This window comes from Biomphalaria glabrata, chromosome 5, assembly GCF_947242115.1.
Source record: "Biomphalaria glabrata chromosome 5, xgBioGlab47.1, whole genome shotgun sequence".
Taxonomy (NCBI): Eukaryota; Metazoa; Mollusca; class Gastropoda; family Planorbidae; genus Biomphalaria; species Biomphalaria glabrata.
This window is the reverse complement of record NC_074715.1, coordinates 27114821-27127868: the sequence shown is the minus strand read 5'-3', so window position 1 is coordinate 27127868 and position 13048 is coordinate 27114821. Positions and strand designations below refer to the sequence as shown.

The 13048-nt window shown below is 35.8% G+C and overlaps 1 protein-coding gene across 4 annotated transcripts in view; it reads right to left on the bottom strand.

The window, feature by feature from the left end:
- LOC106079930 (uncharacterized) overlaps positions 1-13048 on the bottom strand; it is a 61097-nt gene that overhangs the window by 19826 nt on the left and 28223 nt on the right. For all 4 annotated transcript variants that reach the window (XM_056030111.1, XM_056030110.1, XM_056030112.1 and 1 more), the window contains 7 exons: positions 12518-12638; positions 11849-12072; positions 8724-8861; positions 7706-7826; positions 5834-6057; positions 3871-4007; positions 1021-1127 (listed from right to left, as the gene is read on the bottom strand). In XM_056030111.1, the coding sequence (XP_055886086.1) occupies positions 1021-1127; positions 3871-4007; positions 5834-6057; positions 7706-7826; positions 8724-8861; positions 11849-12072; positions 12518-12638 (1072 nt within the window). The remainder of the gene's footprint in view (positions 1-1020; positions 1128-3870; positions 4008-5833; positions 6058-7705; positions 7827-8723; positions 8862-11848; positions 12073-12517; positions 12639-13048) is intronic.

Here is a 13048-nt window from a genome sequence, read left to right as displayed (position 1 = left end):
CCTACATACATGTACCATCTCTAAGATTTGAGGACTCTAGGTTAATCTCTAAGACCTGATGACTCTAGGCTAATCTCTAAGACCTGATGACTCTAGGCTAATCTCTATCTAAGACCTGATGACTCTAGGCTAATCTCTAAGACCTGATGACTCTAGGCTAATCTCTAAGACCTGATGACTCTAGGCTAATCTCTAAGACCTGATGACTCTAGGCTAATCTCTAAGACCTGATGACTCTAGGCTAATCTCTAAGACCTGATGACTCTAGGCTAATCTCTAAGACCTGATGACTCTAGGCTAATCTCTAAGACCTGATGACTCTAGGCTAATCTCTAAGACCTGATGACTCTAGGCTAATCTCTAAGACCTGATGACTCTAGGCTAATCTCTAAGACCTGATGACTCTAGGCTAATCTCTAAGACCTGATGACTCTAGGCTAATCTCTAAGACCTGATGACTCTAGGCTAATCTCTAAGACCTGATGACTCTAGGCTAATCTCTATCTAAGACCTGATGACTCTAGGCTAATCACTATCTAAGACCTGATGACTTTAGGCTAATCTCTAGCTAAGATCTGATGACTCTAGGCTAATCTCTATCTAAGACCTGATGTCTAGGCTAATCTCTATCTAAAACCTGATGACTCTAGGCTAATCTCTATCTAAGACCTGATGACTCTAGGCTAATCTCTATCTAAGACCTGATGACTCTAGGCTAATCTCTATCTAATACCTGATGACTCTAGGCTAATCTCTATCTAAGACCTGATGACTCTAGGTTAATCTCTATCTAAGACATGATGACTCTAGGTTAATCTCTATCTAAAACATGATGACTCTAGGTTAATCTTTATTATCTTTTTTATTAAGATTGGTCAAACGTTTTTTATTTTTATTCGGGACATACATACCTACATATATACATATAAACATACATACTTACATACATACTTATTTACATACATACTCAGTGCTTTATATTATAGATAATACTAACTAATGAAACTAGAAAAGACTTACTCTGAAAGATCTGTCATGCTAAAGAACTGAACATTCCTCGTCACTTCTACTGACTTTGTACGAGATTTATTTGTTTGAGATGAAAATCTTTTCGTCAACACGACCACCTGGATAGAGTCGAATGAAAGTAAAACAAAGGGATGCAACACATGTTATACTACACCATGCCTATATGTAAGAAGCTGCCAAGATGTTATTTTAGATTTCAAACTTTAATATTGCTTTAAAGGATTGGTAGAAGAAACCACAGGTTTGATACAGATTGTTAATCTTCTTTAAAAGATTACATTAACTCACTGTACTTGTCTATTTGTCTGGTACACATTTTGTACACCTTAGTTCTCACACTTCCCATTCAAGTTGACACTTTGCACATTTATTCATTTTTTCTTAACAAGACATGAATCAATAAAAACACATTGACAAATTAATTAATAACTGATTAGAAGTCAACGACCGCCCACAGCACTACTGGCTTTAGTTCTGTGAATGTTTGTTTTGTTACCTTTTACCAACTGTATTAAAAATGTAGATTTTTTGATTTTGTATTTTTTAGCAGAAATAACGGAATGACGGAAATAAAACAGAACAGATGACGTTGGGGGCAGGTCAACTTGAAAGAATGCCAGAGAACAGATGACGTTGGGGGCAGGTCAACTTGAAAGAATGCCAGAGAACAGATGATGTTGGGGGCAGGTCAACTTGAAAGAATGCCAGAGAACAGATGACGTTGGGGGCAGGTCAACTTGAAAGAATGCCAGAGAACAGATGACGTTGGGGGCAGGTCAACTTGAAAGAATGCCAGAGAACAGATGATGTTGGGGGGCAGGTCAACTTGAAAGAATGCCAGAGAACAGATGATGTTGGGGGGCAGGTCAACTTGAAAGAATGCCAGAGAACACAGGAGCAAAGATTGGTCACCGGCAGACAAAAAAAAGGCAGGCGCTTCAAAGGCAGACCACGAGTACTGTGGTTTGATAACGTAGACAGATCAACACCATCTCAAAGTCCAGCCATGGAGAGCAAAGCATAGGATAGATCAGAATGGAGAGATGTGCGTATGCAGGCCAGGGCCCCCCATAGGATAGATCAGAATGGAGAGATGTGCGTATGCAGGCCAGGGCCCTCCATCGGATAGATCAGAATGGAGAGATGGGCTAAAGCAGGCCAGGGCCCTCCATCGGATAGATCAGAATGGAGAGATGTGCGTATGCAGGACAGGGCCCTCCATCGGATAGATCAGAATGGAGAGATGGGCTAAAGCAGGACAGGGCCCTCCATCGGATAGATCAGAATGGAGAGATGTGCGTATGCAGGACAGGGCCCTCCATCGGATAGATCAGAATGGAGAGATGGGCTAAAGCAGGACAGGGCCCTCCATATGATAGATCAGAATGGAGAGATGGGCTAAAGCAGGCCAGGGCTCCCCCCATGGGCTGTAGCGACACTGGGATGGATGGATGGATGGACTAAAACTTTAGATTAACCCAACATTTAACCCATCATGGACTAAAACTTTAGATTAACCCAACATTTAATCCAACAATGTACTCAAGTCTATGAATACTGATTGTTGACTTTTGAAAATATTCTAGAACAGTGGTTCTAAGCCTTTTTAGTGCCGCTACCCCTTAATACGATTCCCCACTAGACGGCGAACCCCAACCGTAATTTTGTTTTTCGTCTTGGTAAATGTAAATTTTCTATTGTTATAAAATCGTTATCTTAATGTATGTATTTTCATTGATAGTCTGCAGATTTGCAAAGTTATTGAAATTTTAGATGCACGCTAGTACAAATGTTCTTTGACATAATTTACCATTGTAGTCGATTTGTCAAATTCATTGCCTTTTATTCTTCATAGAAAGCAGATAAAGTTGGCAAGATATCAGTTTGATTTTCATCCAGTTTTGTTTGCCAAAGTTGAAGTTTCCTTTCGACGAACGGATCTTTCTTGCTTAGACAAATTGATGCATAATGTATTTGATTCTTGTATTGAATAATTTTTCTAGGTGACAAAGATGTCTACCAGGTCGGTTATTATCTGTTTTTCTGATTGCTTAAAAAAAAAACAACTTCTTCACGAAGTTAAAAAAAAAACAGTTTAGAAGTTTGACTCTCCAGAAACTTGTCATATCAGTGTGAACTAGCAGAACACGTTGACCGCATCAAACTCATGACAAAGAAGTCACTCTCAATGGAGAGACCAAAATATGTCTACCTTCCAACAATGAGGTTACACTCACAAATTCAAAGTGCCACCTGTATCCACTAATATGTCACCATCAGCTATTTTTAATGTTATTAAATTTAAGTTTAACGTCGTTACATTGTTTACATTATAAAAACCAATGTCAGTAATGTCCCAATGTTGTGTTAACAGAAATAAAAATGTATACAAATTATGGTAAAATTATACTAAAACGACAAAAAAAAAAAAAAATTAATTTTGATTATAAATAGACAAAAAAAAATTTCCGATGGTCTTAGGCGACCCCTGACAAATGGTTATTCGACCCCTAAAGGGGTCGTGACCCACAGTTTGAGAACCCCTGTTCTAGAGTCTTTCAGTTAAGTTCTAAAGTATTTCTTGCTCTATATTAAAAAAAAAACATTGCAAATATGAGATGCTAATAGATAGGCAGTTAAACCAGTTCATTTCTTGGCTGACTGGCTCTAGTCAAAGGTGTGTAGGTTTGAACAAATGCTTACATAAACTGTTTTATTCAAAGGTGTGTAGGTTTGAACAAATGCTTACATAAACTGTTTTATTCAAAGGTGTGTAGGTTTGAACAAATGCTTACATAAACTGTTTTATTCAAAGGTGTATAGGTTTGAACAAATGCTTACATAAACTGTTTTATTCAAAGGTGTGTAGGTTTGAACAAATGCTCTCATTTCTTGAGCTCTTCCTTCTAATGAAGTTTGAGCCACAACAAATATAAAATATTTGCCCACGGAATTCACTTCTGTACCACTAGGACGACCTGAGGAAGAACAAGGGATTTAATTTGTATACGTGCTGTCAGACGTGGTGTCAGACGTGGCGTCAGACGTGGTGACAGACGTGGTATCAGACGTGGTGTCAGACGTAGTGTCAGACGTGGCGTCAGACGTGGTGTCAGACGTGGTGTCAGACGTGGTGTCAGACTTTTTGTCAAATGTGGTGTCAGACGTGGTATCAGACGATTCTTTTAAGGATTACGGCTAATGCAGACAAACAACTGCATTTACTTTTGCAAACAATCGTCAGATACATATTTCATTGAATGATGCTTCATACTTCCCGATGTTCTTGTAGTTCGTGGTTGGGTTGTAGCTCTAGACAGCTGTCCAACTCATCCTTTTGTGCGTATAATTTGCTTGATACAAGACCCTTTAATAAAACTTGAAAACTCCTTTTAAAACAAAATACAATTGAATTTTATTTAAAACTAGCCAGATATTACCCGCGGGTCTTAACTTGCGTATTGCTGATATAGTCACTGATATAGTGCATTAGAAAAAAAATAAAGAAAACAATAATGTTATAAGTAAAGCGAATGCATGGATTCGTAAATATAAATATATAATGAATGGAGCTAAAAATAGCTAATTGACCTAAATCTAATTTTTAATGAAAATACTGGCTTGTGTTTAGATGTATCTATATTTAGAAGCGCACGATATCAAGAATAGAGTTGCAGCTATGGCGAACGAATGTATGTAAAAATGCTTTAGAAACAGAAATTTGAAGGTTAATTTGATTTAAATATGAAATGAATGGACTATATTTTATATGTTAATGTGTTAAAGTATAAAGTAGAATTAGATCAAGAGTTAGAGAATAAACCTAGGCATCGGATGGTTGTGTGCAAGCTTGAAAATGTCTATTTGGATTCTAAAGTACGTCAGTACTTCTAAATTCGCAGATATAAGAGACGAATTTATGTAAAAATGCTTTTGAAACACAAATTTGAAGCTTAATTTTATTAAATAATGAAATCAGTAAAGACTATATTCTGTACTGTCATGTGTCAAAGTAAAAAACTAACTGTGCAAAGTATAGTTTTAAAAATTAGATCTAGATCCTATCGATCTAAACATGGTAGACTTGGCCTAGATTCATGAAATACTTTCATAGAGTTGGAAACTTTTTTTTTGAGGGTCTTAAGTTTGTTTTAGGGCTACTATACAAACGTAACGGTTTCAGTTAGTACCCAAGGAACATTTATGCCAAGTTTTATCAATATTCTTCAAACGGTTTTGATTTCTATGCGGGACATACACCCATACATACATACGCCTTAATTTCTACTTTATAGTACAGAAGATATATACAGATGTAGATATATATATTTTCATCATCACTCCTTTGAGCTCCTCGTGGAACATAGGGCCTCGACAAAAACACGCCACAGATATATATTTTAGCACAATTAAAATAAGATTTCAAACGATCTATTCCACCTCACTTCATTTCGTCCTGTCTCCGACTTGAACTCCAATGTTAACTTTCATCATTCACAACTTTTATCTCCTCATCTGCGATAGACTTCATCATTGTTACATTAGAATCTTTTTAGCCAATCCAAACATGCAAGCACTAGATCTATAACACCTGAATGCAAATCCTAGCCGTCCTCAGATAGTGTACTGATGACTGGCTTGTACAAGATCTTTGAAGTGTTTTAAAGATTTTCTAAATACAAGTTTTTCTGTTGTCCTGCTCGCTTTCAATAGACTGTATGTGAATTGCGATTTACAGGATCATTTTTTTTAATTTTTGTAATGTACACTTACCGGTACTACAGACACTAAAAGATAGACTTACTTTTACAACTGTTAAGTATGGGACATGTGCTCAGCCCAGTTGTACTTTTGAAGTTCTCTGTCCTCTGATCTATTCCAATAACGTCTACTCTGAACAGGTATTCAACATTGGGCATCATACCGTCCACAATGCTGGCTATATATTTTTGTGAGTTCGAGCTACTCACATTCAGTACGTTAGTCCAGGACACTGTCGCATCGGACAATGCGGGCTTGAAGTATATGCTAGAGATTAAATAGTGGGATAGGTTTTGTCAAATAGTGGGATAGGTTTTGTCAAATAGTGGGATAGGTTTTGTCAAATAGTGGGATAGGTTTTGTCAAATAGTGGGATAGGTTCATCAGCTTGCAAATCATGGACAATGAAAAAAAGTCTTGATTAGGTTACTAAGAAATAGAAAAATAGAAAAAGAAGATGAGGTGGTCTATAAAGAAACAGACAAAGAGACAGGCGGAGAGAGAAAGAGAGAGTATTTTTTTCCGTAAGAGGAGAGTTTAATGCAAAAAAACAAAAAACAAAGAAAGAGGCATAGAGTTAAGAGTGAAGAGAGACAGACAAAGAAAGAAGAATAAAGTTAAGAGTGAAGAGAGACAGACAAAGAAAGAGGCATAGAGTTAAGAGTGAAGAGAGACAGACAAAGAAAGAGGCATAGAGTTAAGAGTGAAGAGAGACAGACAAAGAAAGAGGCATAGAGTTAAGAGTGAAGAGAGACAGACAAAGAAAGAGGAATAGAGTTGAGAGAGAAGAGAGACAGACAAAGAAAGAGGAATAGAGTTGAGAGAGAAGATAGACGAACGAAGGAGATGTAATTAAAACAAATGATTTGGCAAGACTAATGTGTTACTAGTAAATGTGAACAAAAAGAAATGATTCTAGAGATCATTACAAAGGGAAGGAAATGAAGAAATCTGAGAGTCAGGGGAGAGAAACTAGCATTAGTTCAAACATTTCAGAACCACGGTACAATTTTAGACCTCAAGTAAGTTTCACTACTGATAGGGACTCATTTTACAAAGCTTATATCATCTCACGTAGTCAATTTTGCAAACATTTAATAGACGTTATTTCTCCCACACACAATCTCGGATCAAGCTGAAATTTTGCACAATTATTTCTTTTACCTGACAACACAAGTGTCGATTAAAAAAAACAACTAATTATTTAATTAATTATTAGTAATAAATTATTTGTTTGGTATCTGGAACAAGGGAAAGAAATTGTACTTTGCTGAAGTCGTGCTATATTCTGAATTAGTCTTTGTGTACGTCGCCGCTTTTAAGTAAGTTTTGAATAAACAAAAGATAACAATACAATCTTCTATTTTCATAAGCGCGGCACTAACAGGGAGGTTAGTAAATCGGCTTGAGTCATGACTTCGAATTTAAGTCGTTCCCCCTTTTTTTATAAATGCTTTTAAAAAGCGATTACGGTAAAATTCGCCCGGATGTCCCTTTCTTTCTCCCCCCCCCCCCCAACATTTTCCCAACCGGTCCAGATAAATGATAGGTTCATAGAGTATTGAGATAGCTAATAATCACACATATTCATTGTTGTTGGTGTAGTGTCTAGATCTATGACTTATTTATTGACATGACTCATCCAAACTTATAGAAACAATGACACCTCGTATAGGCCCCCTTTTTTTTTAAGGTTTTTATGTTGTGCTCGTTGTATGTTTGAACTCGGCTCACAGGCGAAGTAGTTTTGGGATTTTTATATCTCTACCTGGTTTCATAGTCTGAATATTAGATACAAATATTCTCCGAGATTGTTAATGTTGCCAGTTAAATCCTTAAGTTTATTCATTGAAGGCCATATTGCATTCTTCGGGTAACAGGTGTAAACATACAGATGATAAAGTTATTTTTGTACCTGTACATATCTATTGGACCTTGACCCACGTCTGACAATTCATTGAAAGTATTCCAAGAGATTGTGATGTTCATACAGGCTGAAGACTGTAGCCGAGGAGGATCTATCAACATTGGTAGTCCTGGGGGACAGTAGAGTGGTCATCAACATACAAATAAAAGCCACCCAATAGATAGCGAATAAAATGTGTGCAGAAAACGACTTTGCCCAAAATGTGTGCAGAAAACGACTTTGCCCAAAATGTGTGTTGATGTTGTTTTATTGAGAGACGATTCAACAGAAGATGTGTTCTAACAAAAACTTTCACCTCGTGGTTTCAGGTGTCTGAGAGATGAACAGTTTTGGGAATTTAGAAAAACAAAGTGCGCACGCACGCACAAACACACAAACTAACGAGTTAAAAGAGCGAGGAAAAAGCAGAGACAGTAACAGAACAGTTCAGAGATTTATATATCAGCTACCTCTCAATATGAGTGTACACAAATCAGAACATTTATAGGCTACCTCTCAATATGAGTGTACACAAATCAGAACATATATCAGCTACCTCTCAATACGAGTGTACACAAATCAGAACATATATCAGCTACCTCTCAATACGAGTGTACACAAATCAGAACATATATCAGCTACCTCTCAATATGAGTGTACACAAATCAGAACATATATCAGCTACCTCTCAATATGAGTGTACACAAATCAGAACATATATCAGCTACCTCTCAATATGAGTGTACACAAATCAGAACATATATCAGCTACCTCTCAATATGAGTGTACACAAATCAGAACATATATCAGCTACCTCTCAATATGAGTGTACACAAATCAGAACATATATCAGCTACCTTCTCATTATGAGTGTACACAAATCAGAACATATATCAGCTACCTCTCACTATGAGTGTACACAAATTTTGACAACAGATACAAACGTGTGTCAAACTGATTTCAAAGATTGAAACAGCAGACGATGTCAGTGAAAGGAAAGTTCTCATGAAATTCAACAGTTTCTTACTTTTTTGACAATCAAGCCCATACCAGTCAGGGTGACAGCGACCACTGGGGCACTGACCAGTCACTTTGTCACATTCTTGGTCTCCAATACAATGGCAGGTCTTGTCACACTTGGCGCCAAATGTCTTCAATGGGCAGACTATTGTAACGAAAGGCGTTTTCTTTAAGAATTATGAAGAAACAAACATAAAACAACCTCTCTAAACATTGATATGAAGAAACAAATATAAAACAACCTCTCTAGACATTAATATAAAGAAACAAACATAAAACAACCTCTCTAAACATTGATATGAAGAAACAAATATAAAACAACCTCTCTAAACATTGATATGAAGAAACAAATATAAAACAACCTCTCTAAACATTGATATGAAGAAACAAATATAAAACAACCTCTCTAAACATTGATATGAAGAAACAAATATAAAACAATCTCTCTAAACATTGATATGAAGAAACAAAGATATAACAACCTCTCTAAACATTGATATGAAGAAACAAATATAAAACAACCTCTCTAAACATTGATATGAAACAACAAATATAAAACAACCTCTCTAAACATTGATATAAAGAAACAAACACAAAACAACCTCTCTAAACATTGATATAAAGAAACAAACATAAAACAACCTCTCTAAACATTGATATGAAAAAACAAATATAAAACAACCTCTCTAAACATTGATATGAAGAAACAAATATAAAACAACCTCTCTAAACATTGATATGAAGAAACAAATATAAAACAATCTCTCTAAACATTGATATGAAGAAACAAAGATATAACAACCTCTCTAAACATTGATATGAAGAAACAAATATAAAACAACCTCTCTAAACATTGATATGAAGAAACAAATATAAAACAACCTCTCTAAACATTGATATGAAGAAACAAATATAAAACAACCTCTCTAAACATTGATATGAAGAAACAAATATAAAACAACCTCTCTAAACATTGATATGAAGAAACAAAGATATAACAACCTCTCTAAACATTGATATGAAGAAACAAAGATAAAACAACCTCTCTAAACATTGATATGAAGAAACAAAGATAAAACAACCTCTCTAAACATTGATATGAAGAAACAAATATAAAACAACCTCTCTAAACATTGATATGAAGAAACAAATATAAAACAACCTCTCTAAACATTGATATGAAGAAACAAATATAAAACAACCTCTCTAAACATTGATATGAAGAAACAAAGATATAACAACCTCTCTAAACATTGATATGAAGAAACAAAGATAAAACAACCTCTCTAAACATTGATATGAAGAAACAAAGATAAAACAACCTCTCTAAACATTGATATGAAGAAACAAATATAAAACAACCTCTCTAAACATTGATATGAAGAAACAAAGATAAAACAACCTCTCTAAACATTGATATGAAGAAAGAAATATAAAACAACCTCTCTAAACATTGATATGAAGAAACAAAGATATAACAACCTATCTAAACATTGATATGAAGAAACAAAGATAAAACAACCTCTCTAAACATTGATATGAAGAAACAAAGATAAAACAACCTCTCTAAACATTGATATGAAGAAACAAATATAAAACAACCTCTCTAAACATTGATATGAAGAAACAAAGATATAACAACCTCTCTAAACATTGATATGAAGAAACAAATATAAAACAACCTCTCTAAACATTGATATGAAGAAACAAAGATATAACAACCTCTCTAAACATTGATTAAATGTTTAACATAAGCAAACCATTAACAAGGTTACAAAGACAGTCTGAACACAAACTTAAAATCGGCTCCCGAAGTGGTCCACCCAGGCAGATAAAAGGCAGGTTTCAATATTTTCAGAAAAAATATCATAATGATATTCTATCAAAGGCAAATGACAGAGAAGAATGGAGAAAGAAGGTTGACAGATCTTGTGTGGTGCCCCAACAGTGCAGCAGACCTAGGGATACGTGAAAGTGAAGGTGAACCTGGCCTAACTGATTTCATATTATGATTATCTTGTTGATCTAATTGTTTTGTATAGGGTTAATCTCATATTCAAAGCCTCATTAAAAAAACAAAACATTTCGTAAAGAAAGACACTTTTTAAAAAAATCCTTAGTTAGATGTCTTTTGGACCAGTATAACCGCATTGCTGTTCACGTGGTAATATGAAAAACCACTTATTAATTGTTGTTTTAAATTATGTTCCACTTATATGCATATTAAATAGATTTTTTCTCTTTGAAAAATTTTAACCATTTTTTTTTAAAATCTAGTAGTTAGTATGACAGAACTTACTTATCTTAGCAATACAATTGTAGAATTATTGTTTTTTTTTTTTACAAAAAGGTCTAAATCTTTGCATAATCCACCTTAGGCAGACCCTACGTCCACTACAGCCTAACATAACCAACACCCTGTACGACAGTGCTGAACAACTGAAGAAAACAGCACACTTTTTTTCCTTGGCACAGTCTGCAAAAGAGCTCACAGCTTAGCAGCAATAAAGCTGGCTAGAAGAAGAAGAAGCATAATTCTGTTTTAAAAAATTTGGTAAATCTCCCTTACTAAATAGGCTCCTGTGTTTGTTACTATTAATAGTGTATAGTTGTAAAATTGTTGTAATTTTATGAAAAAAAAAACAGCTTGCATAGTTGATTTTAAAAAATTAAAATTTTTCACTTTCAGAAAAGAAAAAAATAGCCGTTGCATGAGAACTTTGAAATGTCTGAAAAATCATGATATCGGATTTTCAATATCTTTTCTAGTTTATGAGATCTAAACGGGACAGACGGACGGACAGACATTCCACACAAAACTAATAGCATCTTTTCCCCTTTCGGGGGCCGCTAAAAACATTGTATAAATGTCTTTATCTTTTATCTAAATGTAATTCTTTGCCTACCAGCCCCGTGTTGGAGAAATAAATATTTTAAAACAAAAATAAACTAATTGAATGTTGTTTTGGTGAGTTTGAGCAGGTAAGAATATATATAAAGTCATCGTTAATAACATTTCATGTTTTAGAAGATGACCACCTCAACCACCTTATTTCTCCCAATCGATGTACTAAAGTTTTTGAGTTTTTGTAAAAAAAAACAACATCCCCCAAGATTTGTACATCAACTTACATTCGCACTTGTTCTGGTAGCGTGCCACAAAGCCAGGCGCCCACTTGTCCAGCGGCATAGCGTTTTCGGTGCCTACGACATCCACCCGGAAGTTGAACTCGTAGTCTTCACGCAGGCCGGAAATGACGCTGGTGACATACGACTGTTTGCCTGACAGGTGGGTCACTTGGGCCACGTTGTACCACGCCACTGTTGGGTCTTCTTGGCTTGATAATATATAAACCCTGGGGAAAACAAAACACAGTCTCTTTCATCTAGTCTACTCCCAGGAATACTACAAGACCTAGTAGCTATATCATTGGATCAACACTCTAGTACACTGATTATCAAACTTTTTATTTTTGGCTCGTAGACCCCTTGCCATGATTTCCGGTATTAGATACACACATTTTCCGGTTCTAAAAAAAAGTTACTGATATTTATCGACAAAAAAGATTGACCGTCAATCTAAAGATGACGATTACAGGTCACCATTCAGCTGGTACTTTAAATTATTTTTGAATACACACACACACACACTTTATCCTAATGCTATTAGTAATAAACCTCTCATACATACACACTCTCACCCACCCACTAACACATTCACACACACAAACACACTAAACTGTAACCTCATTAGCAGATACAATATTAGTATTGAGGGTTTGGTGTAATCTATGTTCTTACATATATTGCCCAACTGGTCCTTGGCCAATGTCAACAGACTCGTTGAATGCGTCCCACTCCAGAGTCAGATTCATGCAAACTGATTTGATTAATCTCGGCGGTTGCCTCAACTTGGGTAGCCCTAGAGTAAAAGAAATTTTTGTAACAGTGGACGGTCAATAGTTGGGAATAATTATTTTGATCATCAGGACACATGTAAAAGTAAAGTTAAGGTCATCTGTTTCTTTGGTCAACGGTTAACGATCAGAATGTCATCTGGCCAGCCCAAGGACTAACCGCCTTTACTTTCCCCAACTTAATGTCTCTGGCCAGCCCAAGGACTAACCGCCTTTACTTTCCCCAACTTAATGTCTCTGGTCAGCCCAAGGACTAACCGCCTTTACTTTCCCCAACTGAATGTCTCTGGTCAGCCCAAGGACTAACCGCCTTTACTTTCCCCAACTTAATGTCTCTGGCCAGCCCAAGGACTAACCGCCTTTACTTTCCCCAACTTAATGTCTCTGGTCAGCCCAAGGACTAACCGCCTTTACT